Source organism: Ceratotherium simum, chromosome 38, assembly GCF_057802395.1.
Source record: "Ceratotherium simum simum isolate JZ-2026a chromosome 38, ASM5780239v1, whole genome shotgun sequence".
Lineage (NCBI taxonomy): Eukaryota > Metazoa > Chordata > Mammalia > Perissodactyla > Rhinocerotidae > Ceratotherium > Ceratotherium simum.
In genome coordinates this window covers 16,315,538-16,340,156 of record NC_141937.1, presented here as the reverse complement: position 1 = coordinate 16,340,156, position 24,619 = coordinate 16,315,538, and the positions used below count along the sequence as shown (strand labels likewise).

At 44.7% G+C, this 24,619-nt stretch overlaps 1 protein-coding gene across 3 annotated transcripts in view; it reads left to right on the top strand.

Moving 5' to 3' along the window:
• Positions 1-4,363: 4,363 nt before the first annotated feature.
• Positions 4,364-24,619, top strand: part of MTHFD1L (methylenetetrahydrofolate dehydrogenase (NADP+ dependent) 1 like) — a 209,955-nt gene continuing 189,699 nt past the window's right edge. The window contains exons 1-6 of one of the 3 annotated variants that reach the window (XM_087425143.1): positions 4,364-4,906; positions 13,038-13,122; positions 14,179-14,229; positions 14,320-14,373; positions 18,771-18,895; positions 20,863-20,963. In XM_087425143.1, coding sequence (XP_087281269.1) covers positions 4,683-4,906; positions 13,038-13,122; positions 14,179-14,229; positions 14,320-14,373; positions 18,771-18,895; positions 20,863-20,963 — 640 coding nt within the window. In that variant the 5' untranslated portion in view covers positions 4,364-4,682. Of the gene's footprint in view, positions 4,907-5,417; positions 5,437-13,037; positions 13,123-14,178; positions 14,230-14,319; positions 14,374-18,770; positions 18,896-20,862; positions 20,964-24,619 lie in introns of those variants that run through there. The other 2 variants (XM_087425142.1, XM_087425144.1) reach the window with 2 other exon arrangements.

The window sequence follows — 24,619 nt, the reverse complement described above, 5'->3', positions numbered from 1 at the left end:
CGTGGACATACCCCACTTGTCAGCCATGCTGTGGCAGTGACCCACATATAAAGTAGAGGAAGAGTGGCACAGTTGTTAGCTAAGGGTGAATCTTCCTCAAGCAACAAAAAGAGGAAGATTGGCAGCGGATGTTAGCTCAGGGCAAAATCTTCCTCAGCAAAAAAAATAAATAAATAAATTTGGAGTAGAGAGTTTCTAAACATACTGAGGATCCATCAGACTTACCTAATCTTGTTGTTCTACCTTGAGGTTGAAAATAGATGGAGTTTTCTGTAAGTCATAAGAGTTCAGTTGTAGAGAAGCAAATGACATTAGAAAACCCATGCCCATGAGGCTGGCCCCGTGGCTTAGCGGTTAAGTGCGCACCTTCCGCTACTGGTGGCCTGGGTTCGGATCCTGGGTACGCACCGACGCACCGCTTCTTCAGCTATGCTGAGGCCTCGTCCCACATACAGCAACTAGAAGGATGTGCAACTGTGACATGCAACTATCTACTGGGGCTTTGGGGAAATAAAGGAGGAGGATTGGCAATAGATGTTAGCTCAGAGCCAGTCTTCCTCAGCAAAAAGAGGAGGATTAGCACGGATGTTAGCTCAGGGCTGACCTTCCTCACAAAATAAAACAAAAAAGGAAAACCCATGCCCTGTGTAAATTCTACACATAAATCCTTAGGGGAAAGAAAAAAAATCTTTAAAATCAGCAGGTTTGTAATGAGCTATATATACAGCTGTTAAACATGCATAACATTTGTCTGTTAAGTAGTCTTGATGTAAAGAAAAATTTAATTTCTATTTTCAAGAGCAAATGTTAATACTTCAAGAGCTCTCACATTCTCTATGCTACATAACTTCCTCTATCTGGACAGCGGTAGCTACACTCAATTCTATCAGCCAGAAAGGGGTTACAATAAAAGAAACTGCTTCAACTTCTTTGCTAATTAACATGTCTATATGTCTTTTATTTTGTTTGCTGAGGGAGATTAGCCCTGAGCTAACATCTGTGCCCATCTTCCTCTATTTTGTATATGGGACGCCACCACAGCATGGCTTGATAAGCAATGCGGAAGTCCGTGCCTGGGATCCGAACCCGTGAATCCCAGGTTGCCAAACCGGAGCACACAAACTTAACCGCTACACCACCGGGCCGGCCCCCGACTAAGTTGCTTTGTAAAATTCACAGCACCCACCCTCCAGAATCCAGTGTCATCCACTACCTATCATTAGAGTTCCTATTCAGTAGGTCAGGGAAAAGACTCTGTGCCCCTTTTCCATCTCTTGGTTGATAGAATACCAGAGTGAGATTTCCAGTAACCTTTTAAGCTAAGAATCTACATGGTCATATGAGAGTTGGATTATCACACCCTTCCCTGAAATTGTTTAGACCAAATGCCTTTCCCAACACCTGGTTTTGATGATGTGAGAAGAGCATAGAGCAACCTAGCATGCAGCTGTGGGGTTGAAGTCAAGTGAGGTTGGAAGAGAAGAGCCCAGAATGCTGAGATTTTTTGGTGCCAAAAGACAAACTTGCCCACTTTACAATAGTGGCATATGCCCTTGGGCAAAGTTCACTTTATGTATCTATGAAAAACCACAAAGCTCGATTTTCCTGACGATGGCTTAGTCACCATGCATCATACAATAGGAAAGAGAGAAGCTAGCAGTTCCACTTCATTGGTTGTAAAACCATGTTTATTCAGCTCAACGTAAAAGAACACGGCTTGGATAGTGAGCAAATTATCTGCTCTGTGGGTCAAATACAAGCCCGCAAATATCCTATTGTTTGTATGGCCATGTATGGCTCTCCATGTAGTTCTCATATAACCACCACAAGACCATGGGGTAAGCTGATTCCTTTTCGTATAGACCAGTTAAATCAGAGGCTATAAACTGGTGGCCCAGAGGCTGAATCTGGCTGGCACAACTTTAAAGAGGTTAAACATAAAAATCCAAATTGCCAGCTTCTTTAAAAAAAAAAAAAAAAGATCTGGCCTGGATTCTGATGAGGTGACTCTGAGATCCAAGGAGGGAGTCCAAAGATGAAAATCACCCTAAAAGGTAGTGACTTGCCTTAACCTTTGAGGAGACTGTTCCTTTGTCTCTGTTATAGACTATAGACTCGGTCAGCAAATTTAAAACAACCATGGAGCACTTGAACGCAAATGTTTTAGACAGAAAGTAAAAGCTCTCCTCTTAACGTAAAGTGAACATACGTCATAGAAAGTCTGCAGAACCTATTGCTTCTTGGGGCAAATTTTTCACCTGGTCCACTTCACTAGTTTATATCATCTGCCTGGCCTCTGTAAGCCTCAGGTTTGTGAGACCAGAGGGTCTCCACTCCATTCACCTCTAATATCGTGAACTCACCTAAGGTTGAAACTACCATTTATACTCCATCTCCTAAAACACCATCTCTACTTCAGACTTGCCTCCTGAGTGTGAGGAGAATTTTTCCCACAGGACATCTCCACCCGAGTTGTCATTCTCCCCAGTCTAGCACTCCTAATTCCTCTGAAGCTCCTTGCTCGAATTTGTACCTTTGTCTTGGCCTACTACCACGGCTTCCTCCCTGGCTGTCTTGCCACTGTTTTCCCCACTAACACACTTGCTCACCTCTATCCCTCCAATCTTAGCCAGCATAATATTTCTAAACACAAACAGAATCAAATCCTCTACAAAGCCCTCCAAAATCTGTCTCTGCCTTTGTAGGAGCTGCTCCCTTTTTCCGCACGGCCCTTCCCTCACCATCCAGGAGAAAACCTGCGTGTTCCTTAACACTCAGCTCCGAAATTACTGTTAGCAACTGTAAAGGGTCTGAGATTGTGCTCGGTTTGCAAGCTAACATGTTAGCCTGCCTCAGTTTCATGGATGTTGGCAGAAGACACAAGACTCCTAGGTCGGAGCTAAAGGATGTCTTGACTCCCAGCACAGCAGGCAGCAGGAGCTTCTCGAGTGCCTCGGTTCCCCTTTTGCTCCACCAGGCCCACGGGGGGCAGTGCAGAGCAGCCCAGGTGCACACTAAACACAGTGGCTTTGTGTCACAGCTCAGGAACCCTACATTTAGGAATCCCTAATCTTAAATCAAAAATCCCTAACCTTTGCTACTAGCAAACCTGCCCAATCTTTGCCCTGAAGGGAGACATTATCTTCACTCTCTGGACAGCAAACATATCTGCTCCTGCCCCAGAAGGAGACACTATCTCTGTTTTCCAAGGCTGTTTACTATACAAATGTCCTTGCAATGATAGCCTGGAACAAGACTAATACAAGACAGGAAGAAATGCGAAGTGCAAGAAACCCATAGAGAGTTGTTGCAGAACAATCATGTAATTCCATGCCATACAGAAATTTCGTTAAAATTATTACCCCAAATTGTCAAGGATGGAGAGAGATGGTTACTCCCAAATAAATGAGACTATAAGTTGGTGTAGATTTTTCAGAAATGAATTTGGTAATATGGAGCAATAACATCAAAAATTCATAATCTTTGACCCCGTAATTATACATCTAGGAATTTATTCTCAGAAAATCATCAGCTGTGGTTAAAGATATATGTACCAGGCCGGCCCCGTGGCTTAGCGGTTAAGTGCGCGCGCTCCGCTGCTGGCGGCCTGAGTTCGGATCCCGGCGCACTGACGCACCGCTTCTCCAGCCATGCTGAGGCCGCATCCCACATACAGCAACTAGAAGGATGTGCAGCTATGATATACAACTATCTACTGGGGCTTTGGGGAAACAAAAAAAGGAGGAGGATTGGCAATAGATGTTAGCTCAGAGCCGGTCTTCCTCAGCAAAAAAAGAGGAGGATTAGCATGGATGTTAGCTCAGGGCTGATCTTCCTCACAAAAAAAAAAAAGAGAGAACATGATCATTGGAGTCAGGCCAACTTCCAGCTCCGCCAATAACCCAACTGACTTCTGGCCCCGGTGTTCCCCAAGGCTGAAAACCAGGATAACACTCATTTCATTTTTAGGATTAAATGAAGTGTGTTTCCAGCACGTAGCACAGTGCTTAGCCGATGGAAAACCAGTGTTTATCATTTGGACTAGTTTTATTCCCACTTTACTTGGGAATCATAATCCTGATGAAATTATAAACACAGTATCCTTATCTCATCATTTTAACTGATGAGGCAGCTCAAGCTCACAGAGGTTAAGTACTTTGCCTAAGGCCACAAAGTCAGCATTTGAACTCCAAGGCCCACACACTCTTCACTGTTAGGCCACCTCCAGCTTAATAAACCCCACCCCTGTATCTAAGGGCAGGGTGGTATCAGCATCCTAGGCCGAGGAAGGATGTACTTTCTCAAGGCCCGGCCTGAGCCCCACCCTCCTCTGATCTTGCTTGCTAGCCACCTTTCAAGAAGCGATGAAAATGCTGGAAAGCCTGCGCTTGACGTCCAGGCGACTCGGATGAGCAACCCCGCGTCCGGCAGGCCCCCGCCCTCCCACGTCACGGTCGCTAGGTGCAGTGCCCCCTAGGGGCCCCGCGCCGGCTGAGGAGGAAGAGCCAGGTCCTTCCTGCCACCGGCCCGTTATTGGCCAAGCCGGGTTCCCCTGCCTGGCGCCCGCCCGGCAGCCCTCGGGAGGAACTTGCCGCCGCCGCGTCCCTGTGCCCGGCAGCCGCATCTCCGCGTCGCGGGAGGTCGTGCCGCCCCTCGCTCGGCCGCGTCCCCGCCGTATCGCCATGAGCGCGCGCCTGCCGCTCCTCCTGCGCCGGCTCCGCCGCCCGCCGCAGCCCCCGGGCCCGCCGCGCCGTCTCCCCGAGCCCTGTCGCGCCAGCAGCGGCGGTGGCGGCGGATGTGGCGGCGGGGAGGGCCTGCTCGGGCAGCGGCGGCTGCAGGACGCCCAGGCCGGGACCAGCCGCGGCCAGGGCAGCCGGGCGCCCCCGGCGCGGGACTCGATCGTCAGGTGAGTGTCCGGAGCTCGCCGCCGCCCAGATCCCCATCGGCGGCGGCCGGGGACCCTGGAGGTGGAGCACCCGGAGAGCTCAGGTCTCCGCAGGGCCCGGGGACCTCCACGGGGGCTTCGCAGGGCGCGGGGCCGCGAGTGCTTGGTGCCAACTGGTTCGCGGCGCCGGCGGCTTGCGGGGGAGCGCGGGCACCGGGAGGGCGAGCGCGCCCCCGGGCCCGACCCGGGACGGGGGATCGCGCGGGCGCGGGCATCTCCCCGGCGCCGCAGCTCAGACCGCGCGCGCCGCTCCACGTGCGCCGCTCCCGCCCGCTCTGATGCAACCGCGCCGGGCGCGCCGGGGCGGGAAAGGGGCGGCGCCGCCGAGGGCGGGAGCCGGGGAGAGGCGCGCGCGCCCGCCCGCGGGCTGGGGCCGCGATGCTGCGGGCCTCCCGGGCGCCTCCCGCCCCGTGTCCGGAGCGCTGGCTGCGGGCGGCTTGCGGTGGGATGAAGTTTGTCCTCTCCCGAAACGCCGCAGCCTCCTGAGTTAGGTAATCGTTTTCTGGACAAGCTAAGGTGGAGCCAGGTACCCGGTAGTGAGCGGAATGCGGCCCCAGAAGTCGGGCTGGCTGGCGCCCGGCCTCGCTGCACGGTGGGCGCGGAATCCCCGGCGCAGCTGTATTTCGAAAGTTCTCTCCGGACCTGGAGGCGAACGGTGGGAGCCCGGGGCCTGCCTTTCTCGGCCCCCCACCGGAGAGCGCGCGCGCGCACACACACACACGGTGTGAAGTGAAGCGTTCAGGACAGCCCTGGCCTCCCCACCCCCCACCCTAGGAGCACCCTAGGATCCCTTGTTCCAGGATGCCATGTCACTGGGCAGGCTGTTGCACCTCCATCCTTTCACATCCTCTTCCTTTTTCCTTCCCTCCTTCGTTCTAAAAGTAATTGCCTTTTCCCCCCCTCTGTTTCCAGGACTCTTTATGATGTGGCTGATGATTCTAAAGAGCCTTTTGTTTAGTTTACCTTGGCTTCTTGCTGAATGTTGTAGTGACTTGAGGCCTCTTCAGGTCGTTAGATTTTAACCAGTGTACAGCTGAGCTCGTCTTAGTGGGTGAGGGTCTTAAGACAGTATAGGAGACAAAGACCACCACTCCATCACCCTCTTTTATTTTCTGGATAGCTCTTGTCTCCACTTGAAACTTTCTTGTCTGTTTATTGTCTGTCTCCCCACCTGGAGTGAAAGCTCTGTGGGGTCAGGGGCCTTGTCTGTCTTGTTCACTGTTAGATCCTTCCCACTGGAAACAGTGCCTGGTAGGGGGTAGGCATTCGTGACAGGGTGGGTGAATGAATGAGTGAAGATTTGGGGTCGTTCCTGGGTTTTATTGATGCATGTTCTTTCATTCAAAGCCAGGACCGACTTGGAGATGCGTCGAGTGGTCAGTAGGGGGCGTGGGTTAGGATTCTGCTGTGCTGGGCTGGCCAGTCTCAATTCTCTCACTAGAGTGGGGGAATTGATGGTGTCTCCCGCAAAGCATTGTGGAAAGGATGAAATGAGAGAACACACACAGAATGCATAGTCCAGGAACTGTCACATACTAAGCCCTCAACAAATGTTGGCTATTATTATCACATATTTTTACTCATATATTTTTACAGCTCTCTAAGCCAGGGGTTGGCAAACTTTTTCTGTAAAGGACTAGACAGTAAATATTTTAGATTTTGTAGGCCAAGAGGTAAAATCGGAGATATTATATAGGTACTTTTGTAAGAGAAAAAACAAATTTTCATAATTTTTTTTATTGATGAAATTCCAAATTTTATTTTTGGACACTGACATTTGAATTTCACATAATATTCATGTGGCACAAAATATTATTATTATTTTGGTGTTTTTTAACCATTTTTAAATGCAAAAGCCATTCTTAGCTGGTGGGCCGTAGTTTGCCAGCTCCTCTTCTAAACTAGAAGAAGAGAGCGCTGTGCAATGAATTACTGCTTCATAGGATTTGTGGTTAAGAGACAGGACCCTTGCTTTGAATAGGACTCCACCACTTATTAGGTGTGACAGCTTGGACAAGCTGTTAGATCTCAGTTCTTCCTCTACAAAGTGGAAACCATAACATCACCGGCTTTATAAGATTGTTGTGGATATTTCTGTACTGTAGTGATCTTATGAAGGACATTTAAAAAGATTTTTCTGGCAGTTTTTTTCTGTTGAATTATAGCTGATGTACTATACTGTATTAGTTTCAGGTGTACAACATAGGGACATGATATTTTTATACATTATGAAATGATCACCACGATAAGTCCAACCACCGTCTGTCACCACTCAAGTGATTACAATATTATTGACTCCCATGCCGTACTAAAGCACATTTTTAATATCTCCAGAACTAGTATTTATCTTTCCGTTGGTTGTGTTTTTTTGTTTGTTTGTTTGTGAGGAAGATCAGCCCTGAGCTAACATCCATGCTAATCCTCCTCTTTTTGCTGAGGAAGACCAGCTCTGAGCTAACATCTATTGCCAATCCTCCTCCTTCCCCCCCCCCCAAAGCCCCAGTAGATAGTTGTACATCATAGTTGCACGTCCTTCTAGTTGCTGTATGTGGGACGTGGCCTCACCATGGCCTGAGAAGTGGTGCCTCGGTGCGCGCCCTGGATCCGAACCCGGGCCACCAGTAGCGGAGCGCTTGCACTTAACCGCTAAGCCACCGGGCCGGCCCCAGTTGGTTGTGTTTTTTAATTGCTGTTGGCCAGGTGGCTGTCACAGCATATTTACATTATCTGTACCTCTGGGAACTTGGTCAGAGCCATGCACGTCGTTGTACCTTTTTGACTTATGTGCCTCGTCTAACAAAACTAATCTACAGGCCGGCCCCATGGCTTAGCGGTTAAGTGCGCGCGCTCTGCTGCTGGCGGCCCGGGTTCGGATCCGGCGCACACCGAGGCACCGCTTCTCCGGTCATGCTGAGGCCACGTCCCACGTACAGCAACTAGAAGGATGTGCAACTATGACATACAACTATCTACTGGGGCTTTAGGGGAAAAAAATAAATAAATAAATTCTAAAACTAATCTCCAAGGAATTCCCCTAGGACTTGGAGGAAAGGGGGGAGGTGGGTCTAGCTAGATGTCAGCTGGAACCAATATATCTTAGTTCTCAATTTATTTCATGGACGTATATCAGAAAACTTAAAGAATAAGCGCCCTCAAAAGCATAGTGACCTGTTATTTCTGGTGGTGTGACTAGATAACCATAATCCCCAATGTTTTTGTCAACAAGTTGTGGAAGGGCCCTTTTAGGAAATAATGATTTCTGGTTGTTATCCGACAACTCTCCATTGGCATCTGGTAGAATCGAGAAAACTCCAGCATCAATATGTGAAGAATGGGTGTCAGCAACTTGATGAAAACCCCAGGGACAAATATGATGTTGTCTTTTAAGAAATGCTGTATCACCACACCCTTGATGGCAATGAGGGTGATGAGGTGTAAAAAAAAAAAAGGACACTGACGTTAAGGCCTCTGAGTCAAAAAAGTGCCTCAGCAGAGTCAGATCATGAATGTGAAGAAGTTTTAGGAATAATTCAGTCAATTTGTTTGATGCATTTTTCTTTTTATGTTTGTATATGAATGGTTTATGGCAAATAAAAAAATCTTTGTCTAAAGAAGTCTAAAAAATTCTCTTAATACTTGCAGAATAGTCACGTGCCACATAACATTTCACTCAACAACAGACCTCATATACAATGGTGGTCCCATAAGATGAGTACCATACAGCCTAGGTGTGTTGTAGGCTATACCATCTAGGTTTGTGTAAATATACTACATGATGTTTGCCAAACAACAAAATCCTCAAAATGTATCCCTCTTGTTAAGTGATGCATGACTGTAAACCCTGTGTTAAGAAAAGATTGTACCAGGGGCCAGCCCCGTGGCGTAGCAGTTAAGTGCGTGTGCTCTGCTGCTGGCAGCCTGGGTTTGGATCCTGGGCGCGCACCGACGCACTGCTTGTCAGGCCATGCTGTGGCGGTGTCCCACATAGACTGGAAGAAGATGGGCAAGGATGTTAGCTCAGGGCCAGTCTTCCTCAGCAAAAAAGAGGAGGATTGGCATGGATGTTAGCTCAGGGCTGATCTTCCTCACGAAAAAACAAAAGAAAATGAAAGATTGTACCATGGTTTAACTGGCAGCATTTTTTTTCTTTCTTAGTGGTTCATAAAACAACAGTGTATCTTTCATTCTCTGTCTTAAATTGGATGTAGCACAGTAAATAAGATTAGAGCTCCCAGATCAGGCCTGTGCATAAGTAGGAAACAAGCTAGGCTGCTTTAATAAAGATACCCCCAGGGTCCGGCCCTGTGGCATGGTGGTTAAGTTGGGCACGTTGCGCTTCAGCTGGCTGGGTTCGTGGGTCTGGATCCCGGGCACGGACCTCCACTACTTGTCAGCCACGGTGTCTCAGCGACCCACATATAAAGTAGAGGAAGACTGGCACAGATGTTAGCTCAGGGCTAATCTTCCTCAAAGCAGAAAAAAAAGAAAACGATACTGCCAAATAACTATGGACTTTACTGTCCAGAGGGAGGCAGTCAGGGAAGCTGGATGACCCTGTGATAGCTCCTCGCTGCTCCAGCTCTGGGCGAAAAGGCAGCTGCTCGGCTCTCCTAGCCAGCAAGAGGGAAAGGGGCCAGGTGGCTGGTGCACCTTTCTCTTACCTGCACATTCCTGGCCTCTTCCTGGCCGGTAGGTGCTCACAACCTGTTGGCTAGTAGTCACACGATCCCGTCAAAGTGCAGGCAGGACTGGGAAATGTGCTCTCTAGCTGGCTGGGCATGTGCAGCCCAAACTCAGAATTCTCTTATTAAGGAAGAGGAAATTGCATGGAAGTATTATTCATAGGAAGTACCTAATAATGTAAGCCACCATTATCAGCTTTATTATTCCTACTGTTACTAAATACGGAATGTATCTTCTGGTTGCCGTGGTGTATGAAACTGCTCCATGGTGCTTTTAACCTGGTCTGTTTCTCAGAATACTGATGGCTGTCTTTGGAAGAGACCGTTTTGGAAATCTTCACTATATTTAAAGACAAGTACCTCTTTTGCCTTTGAAAACGTTGAAATTAAAATATTAATAAATTGGCCAGCATCCAGGGATATACTTAAATTGGTAAGGTTTTTGTTTTTTTTTTTTGCTGAGGGATGCCACCACAACATGGCTGACGAGTGGTGTAGGTCCACACCTGGGATTCAAACCTGAGAACCTGGGCTGCCAAAGCGGAGCACACCAAACTCAGTCACTCAACCACTACGCCATGGGGCCAGCCCCGGTAGTGGTAGTTTTTAATAACATTGTCAGCAGCTGCCTCCCAGACTCTTTGGCGTGGCCACAGCTAGCCACAAGGGAGGCTGAGAAATGTGGTCGTTATTCCAGTAGCCTCGTGCCCAGCTGACACACATTATTTCACAGACTCCCAGAGGGATACCAGTGAGAATCAGTGGAGTCAGGGGTAGTAGATACTTCAATGTAACGGTAAGTAATAATAATAAAGCTGATGATGGTGGCTTAAGTGAGTATTAAATTATTATCTTCTATACTAGTACATTCTGAGTTTTAGCTACACATGGCAGCCCAGCTGGAGAGTCACACATTCCTTCCAACTGGGCATTGACGAGGCAACTTTTCATACAGAAGGGCAGAAAAATCTCTGATTAGAAATATTTACGCCAGATTTTAGATTTATTGAGCCTGGTGACTCCTTTCTTGTGTACTTTGCTTGTCCCTGTAAAAATAATGAGTAAGCCCAAAGAATGAAACATTACCCGTATAACAAGTTGTGGGGAAATTAGCCAACTGTGTTTCATTAACTTAGTTGGCGACAGGTTTGCGCTTCTGTGAAAGTGTTCACTTCATTTTATTGAGGGGTGGGCAAGACTACAGATGTTTCTGGAAAAATTATTCATGTCAGAATGAGGGTTTTTCGTGTTCAAGGGTAGCTCTGAGAGACAGAAAAAACCTGTACAATTCTAAGAACAAAGGTGAAGAGCCACTGTGGTACACCTGTCTTGCAGATGAGGAAACCGGGGTTCTGTTAGAGACTCAGCAGATTGCCCAAGCTAGTCAGTGAAAGGCCTGAGTGCTGGTCCAGGGCTGTGTTTTCACTCTGTCAGCGCCTCAGAGCTACCTGGACCCCGTGTTGAAAATGCACATTCCTGGGCTGCACCCAGACCTATTGAATCAGACTTCCTGGGCGAGACACAGAAACCTTTTTTTTTTTACCAAGCTCCCCAGATGATCCTTATCCACATCGCCAAGAACCACTTGGTACGCACACTCCAGTGCCTTCTCGGACTAGACAGAGATAAGGACCTAACATGGCCCAAATTAGCAGCCACAAAAGGCAGAGAAACAGCACAGCACGTGGCCACACGTTGTTGGAGTGCCCTCCAGTTACGTTCAGCTTCCTCTCTGAAAACTGGAGAGGCTGGCCGATGCCTTTTTGCCCTTGGCGACTTATTGCTGATGCTATCTGGCTGGAACTTCGCCTTGCGTTTTTTGAAAGCTGTTATGTGCCGGCAAGACCCTGTCAGAGACAGAAACCAGAACTTGAAGATGCTCTTCACCCTGAGGCTTGGGGACTGCCTCGGCTGAGCCTTTTGTCTGTTATGAGAGAGAACAAAAGGCAACTTCAGGTGCAACTGAGGAACATTTCATAGTGATGGTGTTGAAGGTGGTCCCTGAAATTGCTCCTCCCAGAAGACTGCAGAGAGCCTGACCATACCGCATTATCTAGGCCTGCTCTGCCCTGGGCCTGCACCTCTCCTCCTCCTCCCAGTGGTGCTAAAGTGGAGGTGGCCCCTGCTGGGACTTTTAGGAGATCCAAATGCAGACTGGGGGGGCCCAGAGCAGTGAGACGCTTGCTCCCTAAGAGGCCTTGGGAGAGTATCAAATTCTGATGCATCCCCAGTGTTTCTGGAACATTCCCTTCCCGACTGTTCCTTCCCATTCCTTCTTTAAACTCTGGGACCTGGAATTTATCCTGACCCACTACTTCTTACCCAAGAGCAAACCCCCACCCCAATCTCCTGTCGTTGCTACCCTTCCCCCACCAATGTTTGCTTTCCCCGTGGACCCCCCAACTTTTTCTGAAGCGGGGGGATATGGAGGAGCAAGGGGATTATTTAAAAAAGAAACCCGAACTTTTTATTACAGTAAACTTGGAAAATACGAGAGAAAAATTCACCCCTAGAAAATTACTGTTAACATCTAGTTTGTCCACCTCTGCTTATTTTTAAAATTAGATTGTCCCATTTCACACCGCGTGAATATTTCATGATTGTTTTCCTGTCCCTCCCCTCCACACTTGGAGCACATCCTTGTGTTACCGAACCAGGTTCGTTTTTGCCCATCGCCCAGAAAGCCAAACACGGAGACCATGAGATTGCAGCAGAGAGAGGGTTTAATCACAAGGCAGCCAAGTGAGAAAAACGGGAGAACAAGTCTCAAATCCGCCTCCTCGATAATGGGAACTCAGGGATATATTTTTGGGGTAGGGGGCAAGGTCCTCTGAAATGTGGAGATAGATGATTGGAGGGGAGGAGAGGTGAGGTAATTGATGATCTGCGCAAGTGTAGTCAGACTTCATGCCTCTTCATAGGACACATGTTCTCAAAATGGCGGCATTGGCATGACCTGAGGGTAAAGTTTTTAGCCTCTTGACGTCAGAAGGTCCTTTATCGGACATCTACGTGGGCCCATTTGATGGGTTGGTGGTTTCAACCGGCCTGAAGTGGACAAGGGGTTCTAATTCCTGAAAAACAGCTCAAACACCCATTGCCATAGTAACCCAGGCTTCAAGGAGATGTTATCTATAGGAACCTAGTGGGAGTCAGATAGCATATTGTCTAAACAGCACAGTTGACAATGGGCGGGTAAACAGCTAAAAGCTATAACCAGTAATTGCAAAAAGGAAGAAAAACTTAAGTTCCTAGGTACTTAATCATCAATGGCTGTTTGCCTGTTTCATTTATGTCGTCTATTTTCACTTATAGTAACAAACTTGCACTTTCGAAGGAAATGTGTTGTATCTACCCTTCTAGTCATTAACAAAGACGTGACTGTATGTGGTTTTTCTTTCTCATTGTAGAGAAGTTATTCAGAATTCAAAAGAAGTTCTGAGTTTATTGCAAGAAAAAAACTCTGCCTTTAAGCCAGTTCTTGCTATTATTCAGGTAAGCTGAGAGCATGGTTCAGTCCTACTATTTTAGGATGCCTTTCAATCTAGAAGATAATTGTATACAGAAGACCAGCTGTACTTCTTGTCACAGAAGTAGTCTTTGGGCTTAGAGGAGGGAAGAGAGGGCACGGCTGGAAATGCTGTGATTTCCCCCATCCTTTGGTCATTTTGTTCCCATAGGGTTACAGGTGAGGTACCGCTCAGCTTATCATATATGATTTGAAGGTGATAGGGGAAAAAAGTTCCCCTTTGCCTTTGTGGAAGGCAGATGCCAGCTGAGACATGGTATTTGGTAATCTTTCTACTATATCTTTTACAGCCTGCCCTAAGTTTGAAGAGCCAAAAGTCATTACACGTCAGAAGGACTTTGCATTCCATGTACATCTTCTGGCTGCAGTCCCTTCGTGCCTACTGCACTTGGCACTGTTTGCCATCCTCATTGGCACACCCGTGTGATAACAGGTGCAAGGAGATGACGAGGCGAGCCAAGCCTGTAATCTAACACAGCGCCACAGTCGGGCTGCCAGTGTCGTTTTTGGCATGCACTTCATGTGTCAAAATAGCAGCCTCTAGTTCCTCAGTGCTATGATTTTCAAGACTCTAGAGCTAGGCTCAAGTCCCTCGCCTTCTTTGGGGTCTTCTCCACATCCCCTCCAAAGGTAGGCGAAAGACAAGAGTAGAAAACAAGTGGCTATGGACCTTGGGTCTCCTGGGATTCTGCTTACTCGATAGCTTTCCACCTAAAGGCAAGTAACCCAAACTCCCGTCTTTGGTGTCCTCATGTAGGAAGGGACGCTGGCGCTGTGGTAGTATATGCCTTACGAGGGCTACTGTAAAAAAAGCGACATAATTTGAAAGCCTGAGAAACTGATGTGTTAATAAATACCAGTCATTAGTCCCCTTTTATGAGCAATAAGATTCTTTTTCTGCATTTTCCTTATCGTCTTTGTAAATAACTTGTAATCACAAAGTTAGTCTCTGTATTATGTTTTGTGCTTTTTCAAGATATTTTTATGCTGTTACATTCTCCTTCTTACTCTCCTCTCCTAAGGCAGGTGATGATAACTTGATGCAGGAAATAAACCAGAATTTGGCTGAAGAGGTGAGGGTGGCTGCTTTTCAAAGGTTCATGATCATTTTTTGAGGGTGCGTTCTCTTACCGTGACACAATAACCTTGTGTTCTCTTTTCAGGCTGGCCTGAACATCACTCACATCTGCCTTCCTCCAGACAGCGGGGAAGATGAGGTAATTACAGCAGTGCACCTGAATCCTTAATTTGCTTTCCTGTTTAGACCTACTATTCCTGTTGGCATCTCTTACTTGTGGTTGGAACAGATCAGCCTTTTCTTGTGACTGAACCTTGAGAGGGAAGAGTTCACTTTTCCCTCTAGTGTAACCACCCCTTGATCTATTTGTCCCCTACTGTGTGTTTCTATTGAAGACGTGAGCTATGGCGTGGTGACTTTGGTTGTGTTTCTTCAGCTGTAGGAGCAGTGTCGTCTAGTGGACATTGTCTGGCTGATGGTGCGTGGAGGACTAGTTCTGGTTTGCTCTGTCCTGACAGGTTGTTTGACCTTGGGCCCTTTGGTTTCTCTGGGTCACAGTTGCCCTATCGGTAAAATCAAGGAATAGGACAAGATCATCTTCAAGATCCTTTCACAGGTTCTGTGAATCTTTTTTTTTTTTTTCTTTGTGAGGAAGATCAGCCCTGAGCTAATATCCATGCCAATCCTCCCCTTTTTGCTGAGGGAAACTGGCCCTGGGCTAACATCCGTGCACATCTTCCTCCACTTTATGTGGGACGCCGCCACAGCATGGCTTGCCAAGCGGTGCGTTGGTGCGCACCCGGGATCCGAACCGGGCCGCCACTAGCGGAGCGCCAGCACTTAACCGCTAGGCCATGGAGGCCGGCCCCTGTTCTGTGAATCCTGTAGTGGCGTCTTGGGGCAGCTGATAAAAAGCAACCAGAGGATTCTTTTGCTGCTGTTGCGTGTGATGTAGTTGTTTGTGCAGGGAGGGAGGAACAGCCTTCACCAGCATGTTCTCAAGCCTGAGAAAAGCAGCCACCCCATAAGTGGTGAGGAAACTGGACCACAGGCCATGCTAGGGTCTGGTCCTTCTGTGGCTGGCTTTTTTTCAGACTGGCTGTGGCAGTGAAGATTGGGTTTGTCTTCAAGTGACAGAAAACCTCAAATAACAGAATCTGAAATAACATAGAAGTGTATTTTTCTCATACCTGAATAAAGTTTAGAAGTGGCTGAGGCGGCTCTCGTGGAGGTTCTACGGTGTAGCGGTGAGCACATTGGACTCTGAATCCAGCAGAAGTTGGCATCCCCTGGCTGGCGTGGTGGCATCACAGAGTCATTAGAAACTCAGGCTCCTTCAGTCTGGCTGCTCTGCCGTCTTTGTTGTGCTGCCTCATATCCAAGATGGCGGACTCAACGCTATGTATCACATCTGCTTTCTAGCCAGAGTCAAATAAAAAATAAATCCTGACTTAGTCGCAGGAGAGACATATTGCGAAAGGATTATTGCAAGCGGGGGGAAGGGACTATTGAAGTAGGGAGTGCACTCTGACCACGAGATAGATCTGCAAGCCTCTGAGAGTTAGGCAAAAAGGTTTTTCTTTTGTAAGGTGGGGTAGGGAAGGCTCAAAAGACCAGTTTGAAAAAGTGGGATGAAAGGGTGCCTTGAGGAGATAGTAGGTCAGAGAATGTTTTGCCCTGGGGCCAGCCTGTTCTCAGAAGGGGCTACCTGCTAGCCAGCCTGAGGGTAGGCCAAAGTTTAGCAGGAAAGAGAGAAGCTTACCCAAAGTTTAATTAATAAGCATTTTGTTCTGACTGATCAGTGGAGGCAAGTAGTTCAGCTAATCACTTCGGAGACAGAGAATGGCAATTTGTAGGGCCTGTGTCTGGCCTTGTCCTGGGTAGACATATGGGAGCGTCAATGAGTCTTGTCTGAGTCATATGGGGAGGGTGGTTCTTTGCAGTACACAGAGGGTGGGGGCATTTCTTAACCTTCCCTGTTTTCCAGGATCCCGGGATTCAGTTCAACAAGTTCTTGTCACCAGGAAGAAAAAAGAAGGACAGAGACCAAAGACGGGTCCCCAATCTCTTCCCTTCAGGGACAGTTCCTGAAAATCACAACTCTGCTTCCATTCCATTGGCCTGAACCTAATTGCTTGGCCACACCGCAAGGGAGGCTGGGAAATGTAGTTTTTAATACCAGGTGGCCTTAGATCTTTTATTATCACAGCTAAAAATTAAGAGTCTTCCACTAAGGAAGAAAGCGGGGCTGGCCCGGTGGCACAAGCGGTTAAGTGCACGCGCTCCGCTGCAGCGGCCCGGGGTTTGCCGGTTCGGATCCCGGGCGCACACGGACGTACTGCTTGGCAAGCCATTAAGGAAGAAGGGAAACCAGATATTGGATAAATAGTTCTGCCACACTTGCCATTATAATATATTAGAGATATTTGATACCTGTCATTCCAGTGTTAACAAAACGCAGAGACATTTGTTGTCCCTTTGCAGAAGGACACCCATTGGCTGCAGTCGAATTTGCATTTCTTTAGGTTGTTTTGCCACTGGTATTGATAGCCCTTGACTTTTTTTCCCCTAACTTATATTGTAACAAGGAGTCATTTATTCCCTATTTTTCTTTGAAATTCTGATAAATGTGAATTTGTGTGGTAGTGTTATTATTATGTTGGAAAAGAGTAAGGATCTTAATTTATTAATTGAGATTTTGTGGTTGTTGCTGCTTCTACCAAATCCTTGTTCCAGGTGACAGTAGTACCCTCCCTTCATTCTGGGCTCTATTTAGGTGTCACCCCCTCTAATCACCCCCCGCCCGCCATCACTCTGTTAGCTTTTTACTCTGCTTAATCTACTTTATTTTTCTTTACATCATTTACCACTTTCAGAGATTATTCTATTATTATTATTATTATTTTTGGTCTTGTCTTCCCCACTAGAGTATATGCCCCATGAGGGCAAGCATTTTGTTGACAGCTGTATTTCCTCTACTTAGAACTGGTACAAAGTAGGGGCTCAAAACTTTCAATGTTTATTGAATGAATGAAAGAATGATGAATAAAAGAAATAAAAATTTTCCTTCGGAATTTTGTTTCTCAAATAGCTTTTTCTTCTCTTACCAGGTAAAAATACCATAGTGATTTTTGCTAGACGATGAAACAAAAATGGTAAACCACCACTTCCTCATAGTGAGATCCATGGGCTAGTATCTCTCTTACTTAGGAACAAATAATATTGTTAAGTGAAATGAATCAGTAAGCTATCTCCTGGTATAAAATAGAGATAAACAGAGAGGACAGAGCATTGCTTATTTAAAGAGATACCTATTACTACTCAGCCATAACAAAAGCCAAAATCGTCCCATTTGCAGCAACATGGATGGACCTTGAGGGTATTATGTTAAGTGAAATAAGCCAGACAAAGACAAACACCACGTGATTTCATCCATACGTGGAAGATAAGCAAACACGTGGACAAAGAGAACAGATTAGTGGTCACCAGAGGGGAAGGGGCTTGGGGGTGGGGGAAAGAGGTAAAGGGGCACATATATATGGTGACAGAGAAAAATTAGAATATTGGTGGTGAGCACGATGCAGTCTATACAGAAACTGGTAAATAACAGTGTACACCTGAAATTTCACAATGTTATAAGCCATTATGACCTCAATAAAATAAAAAATTTAAAAAAAAAGGGGAAAAAAAAAAGGGGCCAGCCCGGTGGTGTAGCAGTTAAGTTCGTGTGCTCCGCTTTGGCGGCCTGGGGTTTGCAGGTTCAGATCCCAGGCGTGGACCTACGCACTGCTTATATGCTGTGGCGGCGTCCCATATAAAGTAGAGGAAGATGGGCACAGATGTTAGCCTAGGGCCAATCTTCCTTAGCAAAAAAGAGGAGGATTGGCAACAGATGTTAGCTCGGGGCTAATCTTCCTCAAAAAAGAAAAAAAAAAGACATACCTAGCCATTCATTAGCTATTACATTAGTTTCCCAAACTGTACTTTGGTCTTTTTCATAAATAGTGAATTATTTTAGTGTTTCCTATAAAAAGGAGATATCTATGCTTAGAGTTTATCTATCATAAACCTTTGGAAATGCTTTCTACCTGTCATTCAGGTCCAAAGAACATGAGGGCCTGAGTGACGACTTCTTGGATGTCATGATTCATGAGCTTTTGTTGAAAACATTGTGTTTGAAACACAGGCTTGTCTGGGCCAGGTTGGAATGCTCGAGTTTTGTGCTTTCTGGCCTCCCTGAAAACTGGCAGTGTGTTTGGCTTAAATATGATTGTTGACAAGGAATTGTCGTTTGCGTATCTAAACTGTATTAACTGTTGAGCTTGGGTTTGGTTTGGTTTTGTTCTGTTCTGGCCGAGATTAGAGCGACAAGAAAGACCAAGAAGTTGCTAAAAAATTCAGCCAAGTGTTTTTTTAGAGCTTTTATAAACATGGTAAAAAGAGAAAATAGACTTCTTCATTGTTTTACACTAAGTCTTTCACAGGGAGTAAAAAAAGAAACTAGAAGAGATGCATTTTTATGAATCTATTTTTATATAAACCTTCTTTCGTTGGGGCTTATGTTCGCAAACTGACTTTAGTTTTTTTCCTCTTTAGATTATAGATGAAATCTTGAAAATTAACGAAGACACTAGAGTACATGGCCTTGCCCTTCAGATCTCCGAGAACTCATTTAGCAACAAAGTCCTCAATGCCTTGAAACCAGAAAAAGATGTGGATGGGTAAGAGAATATGAAAGAAAATCAACTCTTATTGCTAAACAAGTTTTTCTACTGTGATTTTTGTTTTAGTCCGCTGTTTCCACTACGTCAGCAGTTAAGAGATGAAAGAAATCGTTTCAAATATTTCCAGAGTTTGAGGGCTTGTTAAATTCTGTGTAAGAAAGTTACATATTTGGGAAAATACTCTAGCTGTTTTGTAGTGCTTGGGTGCCATTTTGAAAATAATCATTTTCCACCATCATATTCATTTGAGAAGTTTCTATAAGTTTATTTATTTATTTATTTATTTATTTTTTCCCCCCAAAGCCCCAGTAGATAGTTGTACATCATAGTTGCACATCCTTCTAGTTGCTGTATGTGGGACGCGGCCTCAGCATGGCTGGAGAAACGGTGCGTCGGTGCGCGCCTGGGATCCGAACCGGGCCACCAGCAGGGGGGCACTCGAACTTAACCACTAAGCCATGAGGCCGGCCCATTTGAGAAGTTTCTGTGGGACTTACAGAGTCCTTGGCCAGCTCTCCTCTTCTAATAGCTTCGTTGCTAATTCTATCAGACCAGAGGAGAAAACCCAGAGATCTTATTCCCCAGCAGTACGATATTCTGCCTTGGTCCCAGGCCCGTTGGGAAAGACAAAACAAGCGCTTGTATTGATAACACAAGGTTTTATTTGAAATTTGAAGGGAAAACTATAAATATCAGGTGCTCTGATATTGGTCTTGGACTTACATCATGGTGTGACATGAGCTTTATGGGACAAGGAATACTGCCCATCCGTCTGGGAAATCAGGACTTTTCCTGGGGATTAAAAACCTCATCTTCCTACGTGGAAGTGGGAAGTATTTTGTACTGTGGCCAAAAAGAACATACTATATTTAGCATTACAAGGTTGTAAGCAAATTTCTAAAGTTGATCTTGCAGGGCTGGTTTGAGAGACGTTACTCTAGCCTTCTGTTGTGACTCAGACTTAGGGGAGACCCAAACACGGGTCAAAAAGTTGTCTTGAGGGCCAGCCCTGTGGCTTAGCGGTTAAGTGCATGCGCTCCGCTGCTGGCGGCCCGGGGTTCAGATCCCGGGCGCACACCGACGCACTGCTTCTCCGGCCATGCTGAGGCCGCGTCCCACATACAGCAACTAGAAGGATGTGCAGCTATGACATACAACTATCTACTGGGGCTTTGGGGGAAAAAAATAAATTAAAAAAAAAAAAAAGTTGTCATGAAAATCTCTGATCCTGTACTAAAAGGGAGAAGCCCCGATCAATTAGAAAATGTCGAGAACCTGAAGGTATCAAGGCATAGTTTCAAACCTTTCATAAAAAGAATTATGAAAACTTTTTAAGTGTCTCCATTTTGTTACTAACCTGTATTGAGGTCATCAGTTTAAGTTACATAGTTAGGGACTGTTTTATCCTAGATTTGAACAAGGAAGGGCACAGAAGCCATTGGAAAGTACATGTCACTCATTTTTATTCTTGATTTCCTGAGGAGATAAGTACTGATGTCAAGTGGGGATCAGACCTATGAATCCAAGTCATGCTAGGTGACCCTGGATTTCTAGGAATGATTCTGGCTTTTGATATTGATTGAGATATCAATTTCCTCAAGGATAAAGTGGGCTCTGCTGCAGGACCGTGGCATTGCACACTCCCAGGGGTTCCATTCCATGTGGTCCATTGACCGGAGCTTCTGGGAGTTGTGCAGTGAAGCCCCACGTGGCCTTAACCTGTGGTCCTGCTATACAGGCAGAACCAGAACATCCAAGGTTGGCCCAACTCACAGGACCACGTTGAAGTTTCCTGAAGGACTACTCTAAGGAGCTGATGGCCTTTATTCCTCTCCACTCTTTACTTTATATTTATTTAATATGTCCTATCTATCAAACATTGACTTGGAGGTTATTTGGGATCAATCCATGTGAATTACAGATGAGTGAGTTTTGATTTACAATTCCCTTATTTTCGCACGCAGGCTAACAGATGTAAACCTAGGGAAGTTGGTACGCGGGGATGCCCATGAATGTTTTGTGTCACCTGTGGCCAGAGCTGTCATTGAAATTCTTGAAAAGTCAGGTATGATGCTCCTTCAGAAATGCTGCTATTTTCTATTTATTGGTATTTACGTGGTTTTATTTTATTTATTTAATTTTTTTTTTATTGTTTTTTCTTTTTTTAATAATAGCCATCCTAATAGGTGTGAGGTGGTATCTTGTGGTTTTGATTTGCATTTCCCTAATGACTACTGGTGTTTAGCATCTTTTCATGTGCTTATTGTCCATTTATATCTCTTCTTTAGAGAAATGTCTATTCAAGTCTTTTGACCATTTTTTAATCAGGTTGCTTGGTTTTTTGTTGTTGAGTTGTAGGACTTCTTTATATATTCTGGATATTACCACTTATCAGACATATGATTTGGAAATATTTTCTCCCATTCTGTGCTTGCCTTTTTTTTTTTAAATTTTTTGTTTATTGCAGTAACATTGGTTTATAACATTGTAAAAATTTCAGGTGTACATCATTATACTTCTATTTCTGCATAGATTACATCATGTTCACCACCAAAATACTAATTACAACCCATCACCACACACATGTACCGAATTATCCCAGTCACCCTCCTCCCTCCCCCCTTCCCCTCTGGTAACCACCAATCCAATCTCTGTCCCTATGTGTTTGCTTATTGTTGTTATTATCTACTACTTAATGAAGGAAATCATATGGTATTTGACCTTCTGCCTCTGACTTATTTCACTTTGCATTATACCCTCAATGTCCATCCATGTTGTCACAAATGGCTGGATTTCATCGTTTCTTATGGCTGAGTAGTATTCCATTGTGTATATATACCACATCTTCTTTATCCATTTGTCCCTTGATGGGCACTTAGATTGCTTCCAAGTGTTGGCTATTGTGACTAACGCTGCAACACAGGGGTGCATGTACCTTTACAAATTGGTGTTTTCAAGTTCTTTGGATAAATACCCATCAGTGGAATAGCTGGATCATATGATAGTTCTATCCTTGATTTTTTGAGGAATCTCCATACTGTTTTCCATAGTGGCTGCACCAGTTTGCACTCCCACCAGCAGTGTATGAGAGTTCCCTTCTCTCCACATCCTCTCCAACACATGTTGTTTCCTGTCTTGTTAATTATAGCCATTCTGACGGGCATGAGGTGATATCTCATTGTAGTTTTGATTTGCATTTCCCTGATAGTGATTTTGAACATCTTTTCATGTGTCTGTTGGCCATCTGTATCTCTTCTTTGGAGAAATGTCTGTTCAGGTCTTTTGCCCATTTTTTAATCGGGTTGGTAATTTTTTTGTTGTTGAGATGCATGAGTTCTTTATATATTTTGGAGATTAAGCCCTTATCAGATGTATGGTTTGCAAATATCTTCTCCCAATTGCTAGGTGGTCTTTTCGTTTTGTTGATGGTTTCCTTTGCTGTGCAGAAGCTTTTTAGTTTGATGTAGTCCCATTTGTTTATTTTTTCTATTGTTTCTCTTGCCCGGTCAGACATGGTGTTTGAAAAGATGTTGCTAAGACCGATGTCGAAGAGCGTACTGCCTATGTTTTCTTCTAGAAGTTTCACAGTTTCAGGTCTTACATTCAAGTCTTTAATCCATTTGGAGTTAATTTTTGTGTATGGTGTAAGGTAAGGGTCTACTTTCATTTTTTTGCATGTGGCTATCCAGTTTTCCCAACACCATTTGTTGAAGAGACTTTCTTTTCCCCATTGTATGTTCTTGGCTCCTTTGTCAAAGATTAGCTGTCCATAGATGTATGGGTTTATTTCTGGGCTTTCGATTCTATTCCATTGATCTGTGTGTATGTTTTTGTGCCAGTACCATGCTGTTTTGGTTACTATAGCTTTGTAGTATATTTTGAAATCAGGGAGTGTGACACCTCCAGCTTTGTTCTTTTTTCTCAGGATTCCTTTACCTATTCGGGGTCTTTTGTTGTTCCATATAAATTTTAGGATTCTTTGTTCTATTTCTGTGAAAAATGTTGTTGGAACTTTGATAGGGATTGCATGGAATCTATAGATGGCTTTAGGAAGTATGGACATCTTAACTATGTTAATTCTTCCAATCCAAGAGCACGGAATATCTTTCCATTTCTTTGTGTCTTCTTCAGTTTCTTTCAGAAATGTTTTATAGTTTTCGGTGTACAGATCTTTCACCTCTTTGGTTAAGTTTATTCCTAGGTATTTTATTTTTGTTGCAATTGTAAATGGGATGGTATTCTTAATTTCTCTTTCTGCTACTTCGTTGTTAGTGTACAGAAATGCAGCTGATTTTTGTATGTTGATTTTGTATCCTGCAACTTTACCATATTTGTTTATTACTTCTAAAAGTTTTCTGGTGGATTCTTTAGGGTTTTCTATATATAAAATCATGTCATCTGCAAATAGTGACAGTTTCACTTCTTCCTTTCCAATTTGGATCCCTTTTATTTCTTTCTCTTAATCAGCCAGAGCCTGATTGCTCTGGCTAGGACTTCCAGTACTATGTTAAATAGGAGTGGTGACAGTGGGCATCCTTGTCTGGTTCCTGTTCTTAGAGGGATAGCTTTCAGTTTTTCACCATTGAGGATGATATTAGCTGTGGGTTTCTCATATGTGGGCTTTATTATGTTGAGTTACTTTCCTTCTATACCCATTTTATTCAGAGTTTTTATCATAAATGGATGCTGTATCTTGTCAAATGCTTTCTCTGCATCTATTGAGATGATCATGTGATTTTTGTTCTTCATTTTATTAATGTGGTGTATTACGTTGATTGATTTGCGAATGTTAAACCATCCCTGCATACCTGGAATAAATCCCACTTGATCATGGTGTATAATCTTTTTAACGTATTGTTGTATGCGATTTGCTAGTATTTTGTTGAGGATTTTTGCATCGATGTTCATCAGTGATATTGGCCTGTAATTTTCTTTTTTTTGTGTTGTCCTTGTCTGGTTTTGGTATCAGGGTAATGTCGGCTTCGTAGAATGAGTTATGGAGCTTCCCCCCCTCCTCAATTTGTTGGAAGAGTTTGAGAAGGATAGGTATTAAGTCTTCTTTGAATGTTTGGTAGAATTCACCAGGGAAGCCGTCTGGTCCTGGACTTTTATTTTTGGGGAGGTTTTTGATTACTGTTTCGATCTCCTTACTGGTGATTGGTCTATTCAAATTCTCTACTTCTTCTTGATCCAGTTTTGGAAGGTTGTATGATTCTAGGAATTTATCCATTTCTTCCAGATTGTCGAATTGGTTGGCATATAGCTTTTCATAGTATTCTCTTATAATCTTTTGTATTTCTGAGGTGTCTGTTGTAATTTCTCCTCTTTCATTTCTGATTTTACTTATTTGTGCCTTCTCTCTTTTTTTCTTGGTGAGTCTAGCTAAAGGTTTGTCAATTTTGTTGATCTTTTCAAAGAACCAGGTCTTGGTTTTATTAATTTTTTCTATTGTTTTTTTGGTCTCTATTTCATTTATTTCTGCTCTGATTTTTATTATTTCCCTTCTTCTACTGATTTTGGGCTTTGTTTGTTGTTCTTTTTCCAGTTTCTTTAGGTGCATTGTCAGATTGTTTATTTGAGATTTTTCTTGTTTGTTGAGATAGGTCTGTATTGCTATAAACTTCCCTCTTAGAACCGCTTTTGCTGTATCCCATAAATTCTGGCATGTCGTATTTCATTTTCATTTGTCTCCAGGTATTTTTTGATTTCTTCTTTGATTTC